The 24716-nt window shown below is 46.9% G+C and overlaps 2 protein-coding genes across 8 annotated transcripts in view; one reads left to right on the top strand and one right to left on the bottom strand.

Moving 5' to 3' along the window:
* Positions 1-229: 229 nt before the first annotated feature.
* CUNH1orf74 (chromosome unknown C1orf74 homolog) overlaps positions 230-24716 on the top strand; it is a 52757-nt gene continuing 28270 nt past the window's right edge. For 2 of the 3 annotated variants that reach the window (XM_039870314.1, XM_039870313.1), the window contains exons 1-2: positions 230-387; positions 1051-7640. In XM_039870314.1, the coding sequence (XP_039726248.1) occupies positions 1123-1929 (807 nt within the window). In that variant the 5' untranslated portion in view covers positions 230-387; positions 1051-1122 and the 3' untranslated portion in view covers positions 1930-7640. Of the gene's footprint in view, positions 388-1050; positions 7641-8000; positions 8162-24716 lie in introns of all 3 variants that reach the window. The other variant, XM_039870312.1, reaches the window with a different exon arrangement.
* Positions 2411-24271, bottom strand: TRAF3IP3 (TRAF3 interacting protein 3). Of its 5 annotated transcripts, XM_039870301.1 has the most exons (18): positions 24046-24271; positions 23180-23324; positions 20099-20502; positions 18876-18977; positions 18382-18529; positions 18174-18237; positions 17889-17913; positions 17608-17637; positions 17421-17516; positions 11501-11572; positions 9041-9181; positions 8813-8950; positions 7472-7607; positions 6837-6899; positions 5331-5390; positions 4116-4252; positions 3281-3394; positions 2574-2663 (listed from the first exon to the last, which is right to left on the bottom strand). In XM_039870301.1, the coding sequence occupies exons 3-18, from the start codon at positions 20441-20443 to the stop codon at positions 2574-2576; spliced, it is 1761 nt and encodes a 586-aa protein (XP_039726235.1). In that variant the 5' UTR covers positions 20444-20502; positions 23180-23324; positions 24046-24271. The 5 variants fall into 5 exon arrangements, with proteins under 5 accessions (XP_039726236.1, XP_039726237.1, XP_039726235.1 ...); XM_039870302.1 differs by lacking the exon at positions 23180-23324 and having other exon boundaries at positions 2411-2663; positions 24046-24269; XM_039870300.1 differs by lacking the exon at positions 24046-24271 and having other exon boundaries at positions 23180-23339.

The following is a 24716-nucleotide window of genomic DNA, read 5'->3' as shown; positions in this document are numbered from 1 at the left end:
GGTTACCACTTCGCCAGGACCCGCCTCCTCTGGTTTACTTCCGCCCCACCCCGTTTTACGCAGACGGGTCGGGCCAGCTAATGACTGGCCGGAAAGGGCGGGGCTGCTGGCGCCCACGCTTCCGGCGCTCCGCCAGGCGACCTCGTCCGTGGTTTTAACGCGAGGAGCGCGAGCGGGCTTGATGACGTCATGGAAAGCGGTGGAGGTGGGGTGGGGGGTGCGTTGGGCATGCGCAATACACTGACTTCGCGGACCTGGAGCCGACCTGTCGGGATTTCTAGTGCGGCGGCGCCGGGCAAGTCCTCGCCGCCTTCCCGGCAGCGCGCAGTAAACTGGGAAAAAGGAGTTTCTGAGCCTGCGAACCTGAAGCGAAAGTGGAAAAAGAACGTATGTGTGTGAGAGACTTCTGCCTGGTTTAACAAATCACGATAATATGCTCAGGAAAGGGTGTGGGGATTGGAGTGAGCTGTCTCCTTGGGGCCCACGGATGTCGGCCAGAAGGAGATGGCAGGGCCAGCAGAAGTTAAAATACAACCCTCTTGCAATTATAACACATTCAGTTTCTGTGTCTCAGGGAGAGAGGGTTGTTAGTTTGCATTCTAGTGTTTTTAATCATTCTAGTCTTACAACTATTCCGGCAGGAAGGGGAGGAAAAGTGGGCAGTGGAAAGAATATATGTGGAACCTAGAACTCTGTCTCAGGAGGGCAGTTTTAGGTGAAATGCTCTGAATTTTGCAAAAGACTGCCCTGCCTCTTTGTCCCAAACTCCTTAAGGTTTAAATCTGAGCAAGTTACAAAAGATAAAATTTAGACTAGAAGCCGGAGAGAATATACATCTAGTCCTAAAGCCAGAAAGACATGAATTTGGGACTAAGACTAAGTCAACCATAGAAATCAGGTAGCAGTGGTGACTCCATCTTGTCTGGACTGGTTTAGCATTCTGAAATGACCTTTGGAAAATGCTATAAGACTTAGTGGAAGGCTATTGGCAGGTCTCCTGGTCTGTCACTACCTGATGTTAATAATCCTCTGCTCCTGCTTTGTTTTTAGGCCCTTCAAGTGTCAAACTCAGAGATGTGGCCCAGGGGAGGGAACTGTGGCTAGTTAAGGAGGCCATGCTGGATGTTTCCAGATTCCATGTCAACACCGAGTCTTCAGCTGCTGGTGGCAGCTGCTCAGCAGACGCTGGGCATGGGGAAGAGACGGGGCCCACCCCGAGCTATCTGCCTTCATCTAGCGGGAGAGGTACTGGCTGTGGCCCGGGGACTGAAGCCAGCTCTGCTGTATGATTACAACTGTGCAGGGGCATCAGAGCTCCAGAACTATCTGGAAGAGCTGCAGGGCCTCGGCTTCCTAACCCAGAGACTTCACATACTTGAGGTTGGAGAAAACAGCCTGATTGTCAGTCCTGAGCGTGTATGTGAGCACCTGGAGCAGGTGCTGCTTGGTACCGTAGCCTTTGTGGATGTTTCCAGTTCCCAGCCTCACCCTTCTGTCTGTTCCCTGGACCAGCTTCAGGACTTGAAGTCCCTCGTAGCTGAGATCATCACGCATTTGCAGGGGTTGCAGAGGAACCCATCCCTGGTAGTATCCTGCAGCAGGCTCTGTTCTTCAGGCTGGAATCTCTGTACTGTGTTTGGGATCCTACTGGGCTACCCTGTGCCCTATACGTTTCACCTGAACCAGGGAGATGACAACTGCTTGGCCTTGACCCCACTACGGGTGTTCACTGCCCGGACCTCGTGGCTACTTGGTCAACCCTCAGTCTTGCTTTATTCCTTTAGTGTCCCAGAGAGCTTGTTCCCAGCTCTGAGGGACATTCTAGACACTTGGGAGGAGAACCTTAGAAATCGATGTAGGACTCAGAGTGATTTTAATGACCTCACTATCTCTTCTGCGATAGTCACTCTGCCGGTTGTGGCCCTCTGACTAACTCCCATGTAGAAGGTATTCAGTCCATAATTAGTTCTAGGACAGGGATGGCAAACAGGATTCATCTCAAGTGCCAGTTCCAAGCATCTTGAGAACACAAGGGAAAATTCTGTAATCAGTTGGCCACATCTGCGATAGGCTTGGAACAGTTGGTGGTGGTGGCATCGATAGTACATATTTGCCATTTCTATGCTAGGTAGGTGTTTGTTCCTTCTTCACTGGATAGAAGATAGAAGGAAAGTGATTGTGGAGAAGAAGGATCATGAAAGACAGGTAGTATATCCTTGTACACTATGTATGGTATGGAAGCGTTGTAAATATACCTACCATACCCACCCTGTGTCTGTGAGAAGGCTGGACTTTACTGCATGTTTACGTATTTCCAACTGAATTGAACTAAGGAGAATAGACCAGGATGCTCAAGTGTCTTATATTTGTGGTGTGATGTGTCATTAAGGAATAAACGGAGAGTTCCAAGGAAGAGAGACTGTCAGATGCAGTTTATTTTATAGTAGGTTAAAAAATAAGGTCAGAAGTCACAGTTGAGATGGGAAAACCCCACTTTAAAGTACCCAAACCTTCTGAGTTTTTTATTCATTTCTTGCTTCTGAATTTCATCCAAGGCAGCTGTCACAAGTTACTCAGATCAGGCTGTCCTTGTTTGCCAGGAACACTGCCAGTGCTATAGCAATCATCACCATTAGCATCGATAGCCATCGGCCACACTGCCTCTGAGAAGGGAGGAGGAGAGAAGAGAAGGAGCCCGTGGGTTGGTTGGATAAGATACAGGCAAAAAAATCTTCCTTGTTTCTATTCTAGCCCAGTGGAAAACTTTGGGTTGGTAGAGGAGAAAAAGCTGCTTACGTCATCCTCTCACATTGTCACCTCCCTTGGGATAAAGCCGCTTTACTGGTGGTCACTGGTCCATTTACTGGTAAAAGGAATGATAGTTAGCAGGGGCCAGATACTTAAGTACCAGTATGACCAATCAAGGGTGGTAAATAACTCAAAAATAAAATTATTCTCTTTATATTCCTTAAAAAAATTATTTTTTACTTTCATTCTCATTCCTTCCTTGCCACTATGCTCAATAGGCTAAAAGATTACCATTTCATACTTTAGCTAGTAGTAAGTCTTTCAGGCTTAAGAGTTCCATGAAAATTAATCTTGGATGCATAAGCCAGCTTTTTTCCATGGTTGCTATACTGTCAGTGTTGTATAAACCAAGCTGAATGGGACAGGCTGGCCAGACGTTGTCACGGGCTGGTAAATTTTAGCCGTGAGATTATCTAAAGGAGATAACATCCCTCCATTATCTAGGGCTGTATTAGAGGATAGACCCTCTTACTCTGGGAGGCAGCTGCTGGCTCTGGTTCAGCTCTTCTCGACACTTCTGCAGCTTACGCAGGCAGGAGAGGTACTCGTCACTGAGGTTCTCTAACTCTGAATGTAGTTCTTTGCACTGAGGGGGAGAATACCACCAAGGTCATCACCAGTTCTTTCTGGGGCAGATCCCAGGTAAGGGAGAGGGCCCTGTGTAAGTTACCCCTTCATTCATTTGGAATTTTTACCACTATCCTTCCTTCCCCAGCCTTTCTCAGATTTCAGTGTGCTGTTTGACTATCTCACCTAGTTTGTCTGGAATGTGTTCATTTACATGATTGATTATAATGCATATTATATATTATACATGTAAATGTTTTCATGTGATAGTGTGCAAGTACTTTGTAAATGGGGACACCAAAAAAATGAAGTTTTTATAGCACAACAGACCTGGAAATGATCTTATTTCAGGTCTCTTTGCTAGGAGCCATGGATGTGTATGTGAGAATGTAGACAAGAATTCCTGAGTTTTGTTACTTAAAAGACTATGAAGTTTTAAGATGCTCAGTGTAGGACAGAGTTTGAGGAGTTAACATGTTTATTAAATGTGTTTGAGTTTAGGTTGACTTTGCAAAGGTTAACTATTTAATAAAACTGTGACTTAGGATTCATATAAATAAAGAAGGGAAAAGATTGACAAGTTAACCCGAAAGCAAAGACTTTTTTTTTACAGGCAGATGAATACCTGCAGGCATCCTGTCACAATGTAGATGTTGAAATCCCTGTTGTCTGCCTGTGTCCCAGCAGCTTTCCCTACCACTGTGGGCTGAGCCCCTCACTGTCTGAGGTCACCAGCTCACCTCCTTTTCCTTGGCCTGGAGCTGCAAAGTCTTCTTTTGCAGCTGGTCTCTGAAATCCCAGTCTTTCTCGGTTCCTGTACCCTCAGGCTCCACTTCGTTTTGGGAGGGCTTTGGACTCCTCACGGGCAAAACCTGATCTAAAAAAGCAGCCAGATTCTCAGTGATAGGGAGGCCCACACCTCTGAGGAAGAGCCCTGTGATAGAGACAACCTCCAGGAGTGAAGCAAAGGGAGGGGAGGGAAAAAGGGAAGGCCTGCTTCTGTCTAGACTTCCTGGACTTTTAAAGAAGGCCCATTGGGACCCTGCTCACCCTGGACAGAGAGCTGGAATTTAAGCCCCTAGAGGGCAAGGCTGGCATCTTATTTTTCTTTGTATCCTTAGTCCTGTCTAATGCCAGGTCCTCCTAGGGAATATTTATTAATCCACTTTCTTTGGTTATAGGTCACATCCAGTCTAGTTAGTCTAGTATGTTTGCTGGATGCTTTTTTTGAAGCATATAACCTCTTTTCCTTTCTGTCCTCATTTCAGTCATGAGAATGGCAGTCATATCCTAGAATTCATCTTCATGTAGTTAAGGATGGTTTTTCAGCCACCTGGCAGTCTTAGTCTTGTGAAGAGAGCACTGGACTAGGAGTCAGAAATTCTGTATTCGTGTCTTAGCTGTGTCCGTCATTTGTGTGACCATAGATCTTCATTTTCTAACCCATATCATATGAGTATAGTAATTTCTGCCTTATATTTTACCCAGTGATTGTGATGAGAAAACAGAAGGCCAGTAGTAGATAAATGAGGCGCTTTTGCCTCCTCCATATACATGACAAATTCTTCTTAGGAAGCTAAGGCAGCAGACACTGAAGGGCCAAGAGCAAGGTGACTGTTGCATACGACATGATTTAGACTTGGGAAGTTCGATGTGATTTGGAACGTCAAGTGTAAAAATTGACATGAAATCCTGAGTTCAAAAATCAATTTATTGAAATGTTCAACACAGACATGTTTAAAGGGGGAGTAAAAATCCTTTTCACAGTTTGTATACCTCTCAGGATAGGAGGCTAACTAGTTGACGTGTTCTCAGAGCCAGTGACCAGTCCTTGAAATGCTTCCCTAGATCCCTGACCTACCAGACTCCTAATAGGTCATGTAGTCCATCCCCCTGCCTCTAGGTGGGCAAGGAAAGAGCAGTATCTTAGAATTTGTGGAAGTAAATTTGCTGACCTTTCTTTGTTAAGAGTTTCTCCTGTTCTTGAAGCTGTAAGGATTGATTCTGAAGCAGACCTGTTGGAAAACACAAGAATGCACTTGTCTGTGCTAGCATATTTACTGCAAAGAACGTCTTTTCAGAACTTTGCTTAGAGCCTGAATTGTTAAAGATGTTCCTATCTGTTATTGGTTGAATTGTGTCCCCCCTAAATTTATACGTTGAAGTTCTAACTCCTAGTACCTAAGAATGTGGCCTTTTTGGAGATGAGTTCCTCACAGATGTAATTGGGTGAAGATAGGCCATAATGTGTTTGCGCTCTTAGAAGAAAACATTTGGACACAAACATGCATAGATGGAAGACGTGAAGAGACACAGGGAGAAGACGGCTATCTACAAGCCAAAGAAAGTGGCCTGGGACAGATCCTTTCCTCAGAAACCTCAGAAGGAACCAACTTGATTTTGGACTTTTAGCCTCTAGATGTGTGAGATAATAAATTTCTGTTCTTTAAGTCACCCAGTCTGTGCTGCTTTGTTACGAATACACCATCCTTATAGCTCCTCCTCCTATGTCTTTACCTTTAGTCTCCGCTTAAATGTTATAGAAAAAAGACTTTCTCAAGTGACCCTGTATAAAATAGCAGCTGTTTTCCCTTTAACCTGCTTTTATTTTTCTCCAGAGCAGGTATTACTACCTGACACTGATTTGGTCATTGAAACTCCATACGCTCGTGTAGAGCTTGCTTGGAATGTAAGCTCCATGAGGGAAGGAGCCTTGTCAGTTCTGTTCATTACTATATCCTCAATGTAAGTGTCTAGGGTGTCTGGCACAGGTAGGGGCTTGATAAACAGGACTGAATAAATAAAGGCATGCTTTTGAAGTGACTTGTCCCTTTAGCACCTGCTCTGTGGGAGCTCCGCTTCTGCCGGTTGGTGTTCTTCCTTCCCCCGTGGTTGCTGTGCTCTTTTAGTAGTCACTGCTTTGTGCATGAATTTTCTGCACCGGGTGTCAGAGGTTAAGTGCTGGGCAACCAGCAGAGCTAGTAATTGGATCAGGTTCTCAGCTTTTCAGAAATGGCTTACCTCTGAAAAGCCCCTTTTCCTCTTTGGCCCTACTATGTAGTTTTGAAGTAGACTGAGACATGTAGTGTGAGCTTATTTTCTGAACCATTCTTAGTGACAGGTCTATGTGACATAGTCATGTACGTAATAAGTTAGAAAACATAAGATGCCTTAGAAAAACCTAACACTTTTTAAAATCTGCAGTTCTGGAGGAAAATGCTGGTGGTTGTCATTGGCGCAGAAGGAGAAAAGTACAAAAGAAAGAAAAGGGCAGAGGCTGATAGATAACCTGTGAAGAGCCATGTAAATGACCTCACTTCACAAGAAGAGAGTCTGAAAATGTGCAGAGTAGAGGAGATGCCAGAGACTGGGCCCCAGTCCCTCGATGCCTTTTGTGGAGCAGGAGCACCGGGCACATTGCAAGCCCTGTGCTACCTTCAGAATCTGGAAAGGAAACTTACTCTGCAACTGCTGTACTTTGGTCTCCAGGGTGAGTTTCTCCTCCTCTGACCTCTTTAGCTGATCTGAAAACGAAACAATGCAAACCATAATAGAAGAGCCTAAGACTTAATGAACTCAACCTGTGAGGATGGAAATTTGTAACAGGTACTATTCTTGTCACGGCCTCTGTGTCAAGTGGTAGTTGCTGTTTCTTCTACTTGTCTCAGTCCTGAAGAAGCAAACCAGAACCCAGGTACCATGGATTTTATCTGCATCGACAACGTGAGGTTGAGTTAGGTGTTGTGTTTGCGCGCAATTTGGTCCTTTCTCAGCTGACACACAGGCTGTGAAGGAAACCTTCACTATGCCTTCTGTTTCAACTGACCTTTCTCTTTCAGATTAGGAATGCAGCCTTCACACATTTGACTGATGTGGGAGCAGCTGTGATCCGGCTGAGGGATGGGCTGGGAAAGAAAGCTGATTCTCTAGTGCTGTGAAATTAACTTTCAGTCTTAGATAAGTAAAACAGCCCTGCCTTTCCCTCAAGGTAAAATGAAATGTCAAAGCCAACCAAACAAATGAAAGACTGAAGTCTTTCCACCCAGCTTCCTTTCTGTGAACTCACTCAGCCAGAGGCCTCCGAGGAGAAGGGTACCTTGTAAGTGCTGGGTATCTGAGCCACACAGGTCTCTGTCCCCCTGCAGGTGTTCAATCTTGGCCAGCAGTTCTTGGTGCTCGTTCTCCAAAAGTCGAAGAGCCTGGTTCATCTGAAGGTCTCTACTGTCTGCTCCCTGCAGGAGGAGGAGGGGCCGGCACAGAAACAGGTCAGTGCTAGGGTGGAGGCTGGGGCAGATCCCACGGAAGAGGAGAGTTGTAGAAAATTGGAGAATTTTACAGAGAGAGACTATTAGGGAAATGCAAAAGTAGGGGTTTTATTATTCTTTTTTAATACTTCCCTTTTCTCTTTTCCTCACGCATAACAAACTGCATTAGATTTATTTTATTTTTTTTGATATTCATAAGGGACTCATTTGGGTAAATGCCCAAATTAAGGAATACCAAATCATCACTTTTCTAGATGTCTTCACTAAACTTCTAGTACTATCATTTTTTTTGGTAGGGTCATTTTCACAAAGAATTAAGGTTAAAAAGAAAAAGACCTTTATAATAGAGTTTCCTCGTAGGTGATGGGAGGGAGAGAACAACAAAGATGGAGATGCGGGTACAATGCAGGGCCAGCTGGGTTCACTCCTTTGATGAGACACCTTGTCTCTTACCAAACTGTATTTGTTCCCTGCTTCAGTAAAATAAACTTTCGAGGTGGTTCTTCAAAATTCCAAACCAAGTAAGTAAAATCTACGAACAATAATAGCTATTATTTATTGAGGGCTCATATGTGCAGGACATTGTGCTGAAGGCTTTGCATGGATAATACCACTCGCCTTGCCGCAATCCTATGATACAGCTACTGTAATCCTCATTTTAGAGATGAGGAAACTGAGGTTTAGGAGGGTAGTTAATTTCTCCCGGGTAATGCAGATCGGAAATGATGGAACCCTTGATAATGCCAAAGACGTGGTAGGTTGTGTTAGTATTCAACCCTTAAGTAAATTAATGACATTCGTTCTGTGCTGGGAGTGGGCGTTTCTGAACTGGAGGCTCTCCTGGGAGAGGGCGCAGAGAGTGGGCTGGGATATGACCGTAGGCTGATGAATGTTCCAGCCCTTCGCATTTGGATGGTGTCATTCCAGTGTACACTTAGTTCGTTTGCCTGAGCAGTGCAGATGTCCTCGCTCAACTCAAAATTAGATTTCAAAGCCAGAACAGTGAGTCTGGTACAAAGCAGGCAGCGAATGAGGAACTGAAAGCCAGATGCTCTCAGGTGCCTTTGGGGCCCGCAACCCACCAGCAGCTTCTCTTATCATGGTTGTCACCAACCCCCCTTCCCCTAAACTCTGTCTCTTCCTCCCACTTCCCCTCCCTCAGGGCCTGGTACCTGTAGTTTGGACTGAAGCACGTGGAGTTGGCTTTCCAGCTCTTGGTGCTGGGTCCCCAGGGTCCTCCAGTCCTCCTTCAGCGCCTCGTACTGGCTCCTCCACTCTTCACACTTCTGCTCAGCCAGAGCCAGGGACCTCTGAGGGAGATCAAGGAAGAGGGTGGTACCTTGGGGGTCTCCCAGAGGCCCCCCGTCTCCAGTCCCGAGCATCGCGCAGCGCTCCCACACCTGCGTGCTCTGCAGCTGCTGCTCTGCGCTCATTTTCTCCTCCAGCACTTTCTGCAGTGACTCCTTGGCCTTTTGTTCATAGCTGTTTTTCTGATCTTCCATCTCCATTAGCACCTTTTTCATTCCCCAAGGGGAATATTTCTGTAAATTTGATGCAATTCAACAAACACACATTGAGGTGTATGCCAAATCCTGAGCTGGGATACAGAAATGAAAAGAATTTGGTCCTTGCCCACAGGGCAGAGACACCAGTAATCTGGTGGAGCTTTGTTTTCAAGCTGGAGGTGGGCAGGGAGAGTCCCTCAGGTGATGTGAGGGGTGAGTAGGGATAATAAACAGTGCCCTTGACATGCTGGGAATTGTCCCCTAGGCACTTGAAACCCAACATTTCCAAAGAGAAATCATCTTTCTAAACTGCTCCCTCCTCCGGGCTTCCCCTGTCTCAGTGCTCCTTCCCCCATCTCAGTGACCAGCGTCCTCACCCACCCAGTCTCCCAGGCTCTAACCAAAGAGTCATCTTGATTTCTCTCACTTTCTCCCAGTAAGCAGCTGGGCATTGACCCTTATCCAGTCAACCCTTCCTGTTCACACCTACTCCTCTCTTCCTCTACTGCCCTGTCCTTAGTTCAGGCTCTAATAATACTATTAGATGGATTAATGTAATCGTCTCGTCTCCTTATCTTCAAGACTTGCCTCCTGTCAAATTCTTTTAGTCCTGCAGCTGCAGGGTTCTAAAATGCAAGTCCGATCCTGTCCTGACCTGCTTAAATCTCAGTGGCTTCTCAGAATCCTCAGGATTAGGTCCAAACTCCTTGCATGGCTCCTACTTACAAGCCCAGACTTTCATTCCCAGACTTTCATTGCCTCTACCCAAGCCGAACTGCTTGCAGATTCTCTAAGCACTTTGCTTTATGGCCTTTGCATTTTCCCATATGGCTGCTTCTGCCTAGAGCATGCTTACCCACGCTTTTCACCTGATTGACTTCTATTCACGCTCATGATTCAGCCCAAGAATCATGTAAGTTCTGATAAATCTTGACTAACCATCTCCATCCCCCAACTCATTACAGATTAGGTAGCTTTTCTTAGTGTTCACATAGTATCCCCTGCATGTCTATCTTTACAGTCTGTGGACTCACCTGTCTGCCTTATGGGACTGTAAACCCCTTCAGGACAGGGGCAAGGAGCATGTTTTTTGTTTGTTTGTTTTTTGTTTTTTAATTTTTGTAGCTTCAGGGATCAGAGCAATCCCTAGTAAACTCAATTATTGTTTTAAAATTAATACATTTACATTTTAAAATTTCCTCCTGGCTCAGGGTCAAGAAAAGAGTAATTTTGTAAATTCACTGGGGGATCTTAACCTTCCTATGCCTTTTTCATTTTTATGCCCTGTGATTTTGAGGAAGGCAGACAGCTTTTACTGGGTAAGCAGTAGCCTAGATAATGCAGATTTAAGGATCAATGTGAAGTCGTTTCCATTTAGCTTGGGAATCATCTGAAAATTTGGACTTAAATGTGAATGGGCCTTATTTCTTGGAATTTTCATTAGAAAGCATATCCAGGAATTATTAGTTGAGGTTGAACATGGGTATGTCTCAGTTATTGGACCTAACTGGCCTGGTCACTGGCCACATTTATTCCCCATTGAAAATGAATGTGTTGGCATTCCGGATTACATGTCAATCTCTTATGACCGTGGTTGGCATCATTTAGTTCATAAGAATCTGACAAAGGAGGTCATAGTGAGAAAACAAAACTCGTAGATCAGCAAATCTATAGACTATGTAATCTCAGTTCTCCTGCAAGGCTCCACCTGTGTGGCCAGGTCCGCCTCATCTCCCTAACTCGAATGGAAGCAGTCTGCCTGCCTGCCTGCCTGCCTGCCTGCCTCCTCACCTAGAAACACATCGCTTCTCAAGTGTGAAAGCTGATTTCTTTCTGTCTTTTGTAATCCAAGATCAGGCCAATCGAGAGAGATAACAATGTCACAGGAAAGCCAAGAGTCGCAATTTTTTACTTTCTCCCTGGGATTGCTATGAGATAAAAGTTGCCCATGGAATGAAAACCATTTTGCAAAATTTCATTATAACATCCAGCTTATCCATTCAAAGGCTGGGACCTGCGCAGGTCTATCTGGGTGGTGTGAATCTTTACCAAGGGTCCCTCCCTACAATTCCAGGTATTCTCAAGGTTCCCCTGGAGCTGGCTAAGTGCTTGGTGCTGGGATTTCCTCCCAGGATGCAAAGGGAAGGACACTGGGAGAAAGGGAGAGGAGGACGGAGACAGGGTATGGACATATGGTGAATTGGGGATCAAGGTGAAAATGGCAAAGCCAGAACTGGGTAGTTAGGAGTAGGTGCGTCGATCTCTATCAGGGAGCATTTCTACAGAGAAAGATTGAGGTTCAAGCATTCTTTAATTCTAGATTCCTGGCCTGGAAGGGTCCTCCAGAGTGCTTACCTGGGTACAGGTGAATAGCTGGTTTTCTAAGGATCTCAGTTTGCCCTTCAGTTTGTCTTCATTAAGCTGTCCCTGGAACAAATGGGATGAGTTAATGAGTTTGGGCTAAAATATAGTGTACAAAATGTTTTGTTTGGTATTCCCAGCCTACTGCCTAGAACATGATCTGTGCTCAATGTTTGGAGAACTTAACTCTTTCAAGAGGTAGGGAGGAAGAAAGATGACAAAGGATGTTTGTGTAGAAGAGGCTCTTGTCCTCTTTTTCTAGAATAGGAGAAGGAAGAATCAGACTGGCCCCCAAAGTCCTCTCTGTACCTTGAGCTTCTCTATGAAATGGCTCAGGGTATCACAGCAGGGATCCAGTTGAAGGAACGTTTCCCGTAACCCCTCATTACCTCTCTCCCCTGTCTAGGCTCTTCTGTACTCCTCACCTTCTCTCAGTCTTATACATGGACCTTTACCTCTAAAATATAGACCAGTAAGGCTAACAGGGTCTCTCCTCCCAGGGGGGATATACATTCTCTCCTTTACCCACTGTTGTGCCCCCCACCAGCACCGCAGAATGTGACTATTTGGAGACAGGGTCTCTAAAGAGGTAATTAAGTTAAAATGAGGTAATTGGCGTTGGCCCCATTCCAGTGTGACTGGTGTCCTCATGGGAAAAGGAGATTAGGACATCAGGGTACCAGAGAGAGGAAAGACCATGTGAAGACCCAGGGAAAGGCAAAGGCAGCCACCTGCAAGCCAAGGAGAGAGGCCTTAGAAAAAGCCGACCCTGTCGACACCTTGATCTCAGACTTGTAGCCTCCAGAACTGTGAGAAAATAAACTTCTGTTGGTTAAGCCACCTAGTCTTTGGTATTTTCTTTGGCAGTCCTAGCAAACTAATATACTCTCTTCCCTGACACACACTCACACGCACGCACATGCACACACGACTCAAAATGAGAAATTCTTTAAGAAAGCAAGAAATAGAGGAGAGAGATTAATGCAGGGTGTGTGTGTGGTGGTTAGAGAGCTTTCCAGAAAGCCAGATTCTATTTCTTCATAAGCCGGGTCTGTCACGTGGCATCGTGGACATTCCAGGAGGGATGCTAATCTCAAGGCTGAAGGTGGAGAAGAGCCAGCAGATACCTTTTCTCCATTTTTCAGTATTTCAGCTGAATAGCTAACTTCCTCGCCGCTTTGTTCTGCCCTCCACTTATAGACTTGTCCCTTTCTCCCAGTTCGGGCTTTTGTTTTTCCAGCCCTGAGTTTGGTTTACGGTCGTGTATATGACAGGGTGTGGGGAGGGGAGGGTGCTTTCGAGAGCTAGTTTCCTAGAGAAAAGGCCTTGGGTCTCTGTAGGAGTAACCGATTTTCATATCCTTTTTTCTGGCTTTTTCCAGCCAGGCCCTGTAGGACACTGAGGTCTAGAAATTGCATCTTCCCTCAGGCCTGAGGCTCCAGGGCTCTTCTCAGTCAGGCAGCTTGGATGTTTCCAGCCCTCACAACAGTTCCGGTCTGTAACGGCCTGGGGCAGAGGAAGGAACTCTGTTTTGAGGTCTGTGCCCCTCTGCGTTTCAGGGCACCTGGGCTAGGCAGGAAGTGGTATCTTACAGCTCCTGTTTTGCTCTTGTTTGGCTGATTCTTCTAACCACGGGAGCCAGGGGGCGCCCCCACCCTTTCTGCTTCCTGTGTTACTCAGCTGGGCCTCGCAAAAGCAAAAGGCTTTGCCAAAAATAATTTTTCCAAGTGTCTCCTCCTATTAATGTTTTTCCTAATGTCTCGCATGAGAGCCGAGAGTCGGGAATTTGGCCTATGTGATAACCACAGGGTTTGGGGGCAGATGAAAGAGATGGACAAAGTCTTCCCCTGTCCTGGGCTTTGGAGTAACTGCTAGAGGGCTGCATTCCCCCCCAGTGGCCTGTCTATTGTCAACGCACAGACCCTGAAATCCGACCCCTTGGCACCCAGTCTCCTGCTTTAGATCTCCTTCGGACTCACCGTGCCGATTGCAGTCAAACCCACGGAGTTTAAGGTTTATCTTGCTATAGTTTTGGAAGAAAACAGCCAGCCCGAAGCAAAGTTCTTACATTTCTCCCAGTCTCCTACCCCTTTTGGGTAATTCCTCTCTCCTCCTCCCATAACTGTGGTTTTAATTTGATATTTGCCTCATCCAACTGTTTTTGTATTTTAGCCGCACCCTAGATTACTTTTCCATTCATGTTACAGTAGAAGACAATTTAGGATAGCCCTTTCAGTGGGATGAAGGGCCACCCAAGTCTGGGGTTTAAAATATCTCTTGTCCACAGCTCTGATTTCCCAGACTCCCCAAGGCAGGCAGGACAGTTCAGCCAAATTGTTGCAAATGGGGCGTTTAGTTTCCTGGTCTGAGCCCCAACGTGCCCCACATGAAGCTCAGTAGTACCGTATGTGGGGTGAAGCACCTTTTACAGTCCTATGGTGGACTTTTTTGGGCAATCGCACCGCTGGAGCCCAGGGCTCAGGGGACACAGTACCCCTATTTGGAAAGGGAGCAAGGCGGAGGCCATACACACCTGGTGCCGGTCTGAGGGCTTCAGCTCCTGCTTCTGCGTGGCTTTCCCCTGCCTCTGATCTGTTTGTTCTCCAGAAGCACGAGCAGCTAGCTCACCACACAGCCGACCCACACAGCTCGTTTCTGTTCTAGCAGAGGTGGCTTAGGACTTGCAGCCAATCCCCTGCTGCATTGTCATCTCAAGATCTCATTTCCACTTTGCGGAACTTAAAAACCCACTTGTGTCCTGCTCCTGTTTTTGTATTGCCCAGTGCTGAGAGCTCACTTTCTCTCCCGCCCGAACCGTTTCTGTTCAGAAGGTTGGAGTCTCAGTAGTGCCCTGGGGTCTATTGCATCCAAAAGGCCCAGAGTCAGCTTGGAGGTGGAGGCGATGGTGGGAGCCGATCCTGGCGGTTCTGACAGTTTGCACTGAGCTTTTCTGCATGTGAAATTCGAGATTCATATCAAGGATGCCAAATGGGAAAAATAAACGCCTGACCTGGGCCGAATGCCAGAGTTCCTATTCTGACCACATTCTCCCAGTTTTTTTCCCCAAGTATCACAAACTGGGGCTGTCCTTTCTTTGAAGTTGAGGCTTCCGTGGGAGGTAGAAGGTTGAATTGTCTTGTTTTGAGGGAAGCAAAAGCTATTAACTGAAAAGTATGAGACCATTTTTCTTAAAAACAGGAAGCTGGGGCGTTGGTAGGGAGGAGGAAGAGAAGGGTGAGTAGTGGGAGGGATGGGAAGAAGGGAGAGAGAAAAACCACAGTGGAGGAACCTCTGCTGGAGTATGGAGTGAAACTGCCCCTCTCGGTCTACCTGTCTCTTAACTCCCTTTCCCATTCCCACCTGGCTTGCTGTCATTCACGCTCCGATTGTGTCTTACCTGAGATATGAGTTTCACCCCCCACCCCTACGCCCCAGAGCCAGGGTCCTCATTGTTATCAGAGAACCTTTTAAAGCAGATCTCATCATTCACTTTCCATTCAGTTCCAGAGCTATAAATTGAGTTCCTTCTAAGGATGGGCCGGACATTGTAGGACTTTAAACCCACATGAAGCATAGTTCCGTTGCTACCCTGCTTGTCCTCGATAGCAGTGTTTCTCAAACCGGGTGTAATACAAAATCTCATGGATCTGTGATATCTGTGTTTTTCCTCTAAAATGGAGTCCATACATTATTTTAGTTTGAAATACCCTGTTAAACAGAAAAAGTTTAAACCTCATAATTCTAGAGACCTGTTAGGCCATTTCTGGTCTTAGCTTTGGAACTCTCCTGACGTGATCCCTTAATTTCAGCCACACTCTGCTACATGCAGTGCTTTGTCATACCTACACCTGTCATCATTCTGATTTCTTTACCTTTCTGCTTTTTCTTCCCCATCATCCTTCCCACTTCTGTCCTGGTAAACTCCTACTCATCCTTCATGACCCAGCTGAAATGGTGTCTGTCCCGTAGAGCCTACCCAATTACACCTCGAGCAGAATAATAGCTGTCTTCTCTTTAGCCTGTGTCACTTTGTAGACACTGCTGTTGTAGCTTTATCATGCTGTATTAGATTGTCTATTACATGTTTCTCTCTTCCTGGCTGGAGCGTGAGCTTTTCAGGAGTAAGGACTCTAGTCCTTTTTTCCCTTGTAACACAGAGCCCAGCACGTAATGGGAACTTATCAAATGTCTGTTGAATAAAGGAGTTAGACGAGATCGATTTAGTTCAGCACAGGAAGCCACCTGGCATGCACAGCTGTCTGCCCCAAGCTCCTGGTCTACTGATGGAAATGACTTCCTTAAATCAGGAACTTCGAACATAGATGCCTAAACCCAGGTACAATGACAGATGTGAGGAGGAAGGGCCGAGCTTGGGAAGTGTTTTACATCACTGCAACGTCTCAGTTTTGTTCCACACCCTTACGTTTCTCTGTCTAAGCACAAGCCGTCTATGTGGCAGGTTAGCTGTTCACTGAGGCCCGTGAGGTTGTGCGTTCTCTCTTTGCACCTGGTGCTTTATGCTCTGGTGGTGCCAAATGTCTGCAGCTCCCTGAACACACTAGTCTAGGGGTTTCAGTGTGGGGTCCTTCAATGTGGGAACCCACGAGACCTTTGCAAGGGAGGTCTTCCCTTTTCCAACTACAGATCTGAATGAAACCAAGTTTTCTTCATAAGCTTCAACCAAAAATGGAGTATTGCAGCACATTGACCATGGCCGTTTTCTGTTCAACCAGACATTGAAAAGATCTGCATATGTTTAAAGCAGTATTACTCCTCTCACTATTTTTTGAAAAATATACTTATTGTTTGTAAAATTATAGAATTCAGGTTAACGTAATGGATTTACTATTGTGATTTTTAAAGTAATATATTTGTATTAAACTTAAGATTACATATTAATTAAGATTAAATATATTAAGAGTCCTGTTTTAATTTCTAATATGGTAAATATAAAAAATTTTGGGGGGTTTCAAGAAATTTTTTAAAGAGTACAAAGGGGTTCTGAGATTAAAAAGTGACTCATTGCACAAGACAATATTGTGTCTCTTGGTCTTTGCCTGTGCTGTATGCTCTGCCTAGAGTATAGTATAGTACCTTCTTCCACATGTGCCTGGAAAATACTTATATAACTATAAATATTTCCCTGGTTCTCATATTCTCTAGAGTTATTCATTCCTTCTTGTATACTACTAAATCCTGAAAACATTTATTTCTTAAATCTCTGCATTGTTTAGGCATCTGTCTCCCTGACAAAACCACAAGCTCTCTAAAAGCAGGAACCTTGTCTAATTAATCTCATTATTTCCAGTGCTTGGTACAGAGAACATGATCTATGAATATTTGCTGAATAAATGGACTAAAATCAGGAGGTCTGAATTTTAGTTTCAGTTCTGCCTTTGACCATCAGTGTGATTTTGAGTAAGTCACTTGACTTCTCTGACACTTAGTTTTCTCATTGTCAAACGGAGAAAGTTAGACTAGCTCTCCAAGGCCCCTTCGCACTCTGACATTCATGTCTGGGCTGAGTAGTAGGTGTGTGCTGGCTTGGGGTTAATGTTGCTGTGAATTCATACAGAAATAGTTGACGTTTACCACACTCAGTAATGTTAAATGTACCAGATATACTAGGATCTTCTTTTCTTCCAACAAATTAAAAAAGGGGAATTCTTGCCCTTTTTGGTTCTGGGCCTTAAAGCGGGTCCCTGACACCTGGAAGGCAAGTGTGGGATGACCCCGGATTTAGCAGAGCCCTCCCATATGTTTATTGTCACCTGTTTGACCTCTAGGTCTCAGCACTGTCCCTTCAGTGTGGAGGAAACCTCTCCTCTTGCTGGGATGGTATGGAAAGAAGAATGAGATGGACACACTTAAAAGCCCGTGAGCTTTGTTCAGACTACGATTTCATTTCCATTACCTTCCAAGAGCTGTCAGAGGCCCGAATCAAGGTGGACAGTAGGTCTTGGAGAACCACCATTTTCTGTTTTAGAACCAGCTCCCTTTGTAGGGCCTCCTGGGGCAAAACACAAGAGGGTAAGATTCACCTAGAGGAGGAGGGAGTAGATGGAAGGAGGAGCTGAGGGGACAGTTCAGATGTTACTTACTTTGAGGTACTCTGAGAGCTGGATGATTTCCTGGAGAGAAAGAAAAAAGGTATCCAAGAAGATCTAGTTCTCCTAAAGTCCCAGGACATGGAACCAGAGCCAGGGTTGGCTTATGTAGAGTAAACTTTCTTTCTTGGTTCAGAGAGAGGCCCTTCAGCCCCATCCAGGGAGAAGGTGTCCCTCTATCCCAGCTGAGTTTATAATGGAATTCCCAGATGTCAGGTCTTAGAGGAGCTTAGATACCATTTAATTCAACCTTTCCAAGGTGAGGATTTTCTTACCTTGTCTAGAACTGCAACTCCACAACTGGGAAGAGAGGAAACAAAACAAAAATGACAATGGATCAAAGAAAGCAGCACCATTGGGAGGCAGTGGGTTGGTTCCTTCTCTAATCTCTTCTGAAGAGCCAAATGGGTGAGGAAGGCCTTCCTCTTAATTAAGGTGGACGTGGAAATTCATCGTATCCCCTCTCTAAGTGCTGGGTGAGGGTATTCAGGTAAAAGCTTAGAAGAGAGGAGTGGGCGGGATGCCAGAGAGTTGGAGTCAGGAGCATGAAAGGTACTCACTTGGTTTGCTGACTGGCATCATTCTTGGTTGTTGGCTGCACTGCTCTTTCCTTTGTCTGAGTCCCTGAGAGATAAAGTGAATCAGAACCCATGGGGGAAGACGTGGGGGAAGTGGGGAGGGATAGGGACTCTCCACTGCCAGCGCTCTGGGACTGACGAGGCAGGATTCTCTGCAGGCCCCAGTGAAGGAGGGAGACTCTGCTCTTACCACGGTGATGTTTGGGTGGCTTCTTGATGGGAAAGTCCCGTGGTGGGAGGCCCCCGGCCTGAGAGGGGGGGTGATCAGCCAGATCCCTCCAGATGCCTGAGAGAGGGTGATGCTGGGTTGGAAAGGCCTCAGAGCTGGTCCCTGACACCTGGAAAGCAAGTGTGGGATGCTGGAAACCTAGAGCCATTTAGAATGGGATTCTCAAGCTGATTGCAGAAAGATGAACCAATGACCAAGTTTCAGGTCTAGAAAACCGAAGCAATCCCTTCAAGCCTTCAAAGCTACAAGGTTATTTGCTCTTGCCCTCCCTTGACCTGGCTGGCAGGAATGCTCCTTCTCAGGCCAGGCAAATTGAGCAGGGCTTGTCTCCAGGTACACTCTCTAGAATCCCTGATCTATCTTGTTTGGTCTCAGCCACTTCCACAGCCAGCATGGTGATATGGGAAGAGAACTGGTCTGAGTGGGGAGTGAGGGGACCAGGGATTAGAGCCTGCCTTTTCGGGGTCTTGTCTCCTCTCAGTGTAATGAGTTTGGAGTGGATGATCTGTAAGGTCTTTTGCATATTCTAGAGATGGCTTCCTTCTTCCTAGTAATAGCTGGAATATCGTTGAGGCATGTATGAAGAGAAGGTAAAATAGGGAGTTGTAGGGAGGGGTGTAGTAGTAGTTGGCACAATTTAGTCTGTTCTTTTAATATATTCTTTTCACACACTCAAAAATTCTATGCTTATAAAACTAAAAGGATAAGAAATACTTGTGGAATCTAATCATGGGGACAGACTCAATCTCAATAAAACCTTAGTTGATAGGCTCAGGTGAAGTTCTTTAGTTAATTGTGTTTCTTAATCTTTTTCTCCTTAATTTTTTTTTTTCAACAAAAGCATTCAGCAACCTTCTTGCCTTAGAAAGTACACAGTTGGTTTTATCTTACAGTTGGGCTCAAGGATCATTTTTCTGAACAGCACCTCCTGTTGTGGACAGCAGATCTCATAGTTAAGCCCTGACCCTGAGTGGGTCACGATGCCGGGCATTTGCAGGGAGTGTCGGCATGCTCACAGCACGGATGTGAAGACACAGTAGTTTGCTGGCTGAGGTCATTTTAACTTACCCTGGTTTTTGCCAACACTGCTTCTTCCCAGGCCAGGTTGATGGGCACTCTAAGAGTTACTTAATCTTAGAGGATTTATAACCTCAGAGGGACCACAGAGAGCAGAGGTGAAGAAGCCAGAGAAGGCTTCCTGGACCAGATGAGGCCTTAGCTGAACGAATTTAGTGGAATTGGAATGGCCCAAGAGAAAGAGAGAAGGCACCCACCTCACAGCAGGATAGAGGAGAGAAGTGTGTGTGTGTATCAAGGGGGCATTAAGAAGATTGGCCCGTGTACCTGGCATACAATAAAGTGATGGATGAAAGAATGCTGTAGAAGATACGTATATTTTGCCTAAAGTTAAACTGGCATTAGGAATTAGCTATGGAATCATTTTTAAAATTATTATTTTTTCTCCTATGAGGCAAGTGCAAAACAAAAAAGTAGCTAAATAAACAAACAAAACACACAACATCAAAAATCTCTGAATGAGCAAGTGGCTAAAGGGAGACTTTGCTATATGACTGAGAAAGAAGGGACTCAATTCAAATAACTTTTTAGTGACCTTGAGCCCACTTACCCCCTTGACACCCCCTCCCCTGAAAGCAGTGTATCCCTCGACACGGCCCACCTGTTGTCTGGGGGAAGGGATCCTGTTGGCCCAAGACAGAGGCTTCCTGAGTTCAGTTGCCTGGCCTGGCCTCCTGGAGAAACGTTGCTCCTGGGCCCGGGAGCTCCGTGCTTTGTCCTCCTCCTCCACCTCCAGGTTCCTTCTCCTGAAGAACTGCTGCTGTCGGGCTCTCTGGAGATGTTCTTTTTGCTGGGTCCTCAGCACCTTCCCTACCTGGCGGCAAGTGGTCACATTGGGACGGCAGCGACGGCTTTCACGGGTCTCCTGCCGACGCTCACACTTGGCCTCGTAGCTCTCGGCCCACCAGGCCAAGCCAGGGGAGGGCCTGGGGTCTGGGCTGATCATGATGATCTCCTGAGCACCTGTTGTGCTTGGCTTCCAGTTCCTGGAATAGCTGCCTGGGCCTGCCAAATGCCAAGAGGGAGGAGTAAGGGAGGGGTCAAGAGATGGGCAGAAAAATGACTATCTGCCTCGACAAGGGGGCAGAAATAGCACATACGTGTGGGTTGAAAACTGAGGGGGTTTTGATGTCAAATTGGGAGTCAAGACTCCTGGATCTAGTCTCTCTGCTAATTTCTACTTTTCTCTGGCCTTAGCAAAGTGTCTCCCCCTCTGCGAAGTGGAAAGGTCTTTCTGGCTGCCACTTCTTCCTTGAACCAAACATCTCACCCTGCCTCTAATCAGGGGACCATGAGAAATAATTGATAAAAATCATCGAGAGCGTGTAACCTTTTGGCCGGCAGGGATGTATTCATTTTCCAGGGACTTCTAGAGAGTCAGTTAAATTGGCTCCCTGTTCCCAAATCTAAAGGAAAAGCCAGCACCTTTACTGCTCTCTCAGCCCAAGTTGTTACTAGAATGGATGAATGGCCTGGAGGGATAACCAGACCCCCCAAGGTGCGGCCAGGCCTGAGACCAACATCACTGCTTTCTTCTTAGCTCTTAGCAGCTTACGTGCGCCTGGCCCTGGGCATGGTTCCCGAGGAAACCCCACCCTAATTGCTCCAGTCATGAATTCCAGACATTGGCCCATTGGCATTCCACTCAGCCCAGGACTGGGTTCCAACTCTCAGGTGCAGGTCAACGCGAATCGGTATAGGCCAAGCACCTGCCACAAGCCCAGTGCTGGCGAAACCTGTTTCAGAGCTTCCAGCTTCATCACTCTCCAAGCTGAGGGCTCTGTTTTTTTGGAATCAACCCCCTGTCAAAGCTAAGTATGGTGCCAAGTCTGCTTTCCTTAGCCCAGACACAGACTGTGCCATCAAAACCAGCAGCCACATAGATTACACCTCAACAAGGCTATTGCAAGTGAAAATGAAACAAAAACAAAAACAGTAACCAAAAGTCCCCTGGTCTTTGTGTAGAGGCCACACTTTGTGCCCCCTTTTCATGGCCTTTCCAGCTACTCACATAACCCTCAAATTCTATTTTCTTCTCTGTGTCCTTTTCTCTCAGACTCTTCCTTACCTACCTTCTGCAAATCGGTTTATTCTCCTAGAACCCTCTGGTAGCTCGGTTGAGTTGGGTGCTGGGCTTGGCTGAGCTGGGTCCTGAGCACTGGAAATTCTGTGCCCTGCCTCCATTGGTCACCGGAGCGACTGGGAGGGAAGAGGGACTCCCCCTTACAGCTGCCACTTCTCTTGGTGCCACAACCTTACTACCCACTACCCTGGGAACCTTAGTTCCTGGGTAGGCCAGAGAAGGGTACCTCATCTTCACCGACAGCTCAGCTTCGCCGGCTCTGGCCCCTTGGGCTTATTTATAGGCCAAGCTGATGCAACAGGTAGCAGCCTCTCTGCCCCTTCACTGGAACTTCGCTGCCCCTCTGGCTCAGTCCGGAATTCTCTGGAATTCTCTGTGGGACTCTTGCTCTCCCTCTGATCACACCGCTCCTTCTCCAGGGGCATGGGTGGACTGGTCTCTCTCCCTGAGAAGGGTCTTATGTGGTCAAGCCCTGTATGCTCTCACCTGCCTGACTCTCGAGGCTTGGCGGGCACACTCTGATCTTCAGCAGGGCTGACCCCAAGCAGAGCTGTGAGGTCGTCCATGCTTGTCCTCTGGCCCTATCCCTGGATCGCTTCCACTTTCTTTAGCCTTTTCTCCTCACTCTGTAGGGGTCTCCTGACTTCCCGCTTGCCACTTTCTGTATTTAAAAACCTAGATAAGGACCTAAGAGGCCCATTCATATTAAGTTATAAGGACTGGATGCAGGAACTAGAAACTCCATGTCCAGAATCTATACCGTGCCATCCTATGCCACAGCCCCTGGCTATTCTGCCATGGATGGGGAGGTGAGGGAACCCTGGCTCTGGGCTCAGACTGTGCGGCTTTATGTCCTGGCTCTGTGCCCTACTACCTCTGTGCTTTAGAACAAGCTATTAAATATCTCTAAGCCTCAGTCTCCTCATTTATAAAATGGAAAGCTACCTCATAAGATTATGAGGATTAAAGAGAAAACGCGTGTTAAGCATCTGGCACATAGCACACAATAAATGTTAACTTTCTGTAATAATAATGAACTATGATCCTGTCCTGCTGATCTTGGATGCTGAAGACTCGGTGCTATGAGACAAAGGTCCCAAGCTAACAGCACTCCCCGGACCAAGAACGCCCCATCCTCTAGTCCCCTGACCCCTTCTCTCTTTGAAGGGGTACAGTTCACCGCATGGGGAGGTGCTGACCTCAGCCTGTAATCATATTTACTATTCTGGTTCATCTGACCTCTGGGTTTGGGCCACAAGGAGAAAAGATTTCTCTGTGGTCTGAGCACAACCATCTTCTCAATTAGGCCTGGCAGAAAGATAAAGAAGAGACGGGGGGTGAAGAACTGGTGTCCAGCCTGCCTGCATCCCACTATTAAACGTGGGATGCCAGGTCCCGCGCGGTTTGGCTCCAGGTGAGGCGGAGGAGGTGGACCCCTGGTTATGGGGAATCCTTCCACCGTCTCACTGAGAGAAGAAAGGGCTGTGGGGAGGAGACGAGAGAAGATTCTTCTGGACTCTACCGGGCTGTCTGTGCTCGTCTGCTGGAACCCTCGCTGCCGGCTCTGCTTCCTCAGGGGCAGATGTTGGGGCTTGTTACCTTAGCAGGGAGTTGCAGTAGAAATGGCTCCTCAGAGAAGCGGGGCATTCCTTGGCCCCCACGGCCTCACAGCTGGGAGATTTGGTGCAGACAGCTGAGTTGGATCATACCAAGCTTTCTGGGGCAGCTTGGCTATCTTGATTTGCTTAAACACAAGAAGCCATATGGGATGGCTGACTAACAGGAATGGGCTGTAGAAGAAAAAGGAACTGGTTCCTATGTGGTTCAAGGAAAGGTCACTGGGCCACTGCCTGGGCTTTCTGGCATCTGTGGGGGGCTCCTTGGCAGTATGACAGGGCCCAGTTGGAGCTTGGAGGAGACATACTGGCTAGGGGAAGTTCTCCGCACTGCCAGAGAGGGAAATCCAGGTGCTGCCTCTCGCCTGACAGTGGTTTGTCGCTGCCTCTCTAGGTCTCTGCTCCTACTTCCTGGCTGTGTGTGTGCAGCGAATGGCTTCCTGCACGGGCCTGGCCTTCCCAGGCCAGAACTCTTGGTGTGAGCCGAGAAGGGTCTACACGTAAGCTGCTGGGAAGGCAGCTTCTTGTTTTGGGAATTCCTGCTTTGGAGGAAGTGTAAAAGATTGGTAAACTAAGCCTCTGTCACTGGGTAGCCTGAACCCTGTCATTCGACTCACTCCTAATCTAATCTGATGGATGGAGCGTGGAAGCTGTACCGCTGGGCCGTGGCCAGTGGCTCTGAAAACGAACACAGCGTGATTTCTTGGTTACCCAACACCCAATGCTCTTAAACTATTCCATCTGCTCTTGTGTCTCCCCTTCAGCCCAAGGAAGCTTGGAGCGTCTTCTGTCCCACCCTAGAGTCGGAAGTCCCCAACCTAGACGCAAAAGCACATCCTCCTCAGTTACCTCTGGTCCCAGGCTCCAACCCAAGCGGCTCAGGAAAGCTTTCCAGTTCCTGGGCAGATCTTGGTTCTGGTCTCAGATGGGGCAAGACAGCAGTCGAATAAAGTGCAAGCTCTCAATCCGTGGCTCTGGGCCCCCTTAGCATTTCCCTTCTTGGTGCTGTGTTTCTTTTTGCACAGAAGCCTTGCTGAAACAGGAAACAGACAAAGCCGCAACGCTTGCTCACCCAGTTCCCCTCTCTTGCTCTCCGGCACAATCTGAGTGGGCCCCTGAACCCTTGAGGCCTCCAAGGCTGGGCTCAGGAGCTCCTCCCTGAGGTGGGCACCCCGGCCATCCTTTTTCTTGCTGTTGGATTGGTCTGAGCTCTTGGACAGTTTCAAGTCAATATCCCTTTCCAGGAGTAGGCAAGGATGGGTCGGACATAAACCTCGCAGTATCTGTTAGGGGGAAAATGCCTTTGACCTAGAAGAGATGGTCCCACTGTAGGCTTTCACGTACATCAGGTAGCCCTCTGTGTAAGGACTTTCTCTTTAGTTACCTCTTCTAAGTCCTGGTGTTGTAAAGAGTTTCTTCTCTTCGAAGTACCTGGTGTCTTTTTCAGAATTCTGAAATGAAGCCAGCTCTGAATTTGCTCCTTTCTGAAGCATGGGGGGTGGTGGTGGGAGGCAGTGTGA

This window comes from Pteropus medius, unplaced genomic scaffold, assembly GCF_902729225.1.
Source record: "Pteropus medius unplaced genomic scaffold, Ma_sr-lr_union100, whole genome shotgun sequence".
Classification (NCBI taxonomy): Eukaryota; Metazoa; Chordata; class Mammalia; order Chiroptera; family Pteropodidae; genus Pteropus; species Pteropus medius.
The sequence above is the reverse complement of the archived record's forward strand: the minus strand, read 5'-3'. Positions and strand labels throughout refer to the sequence as shown.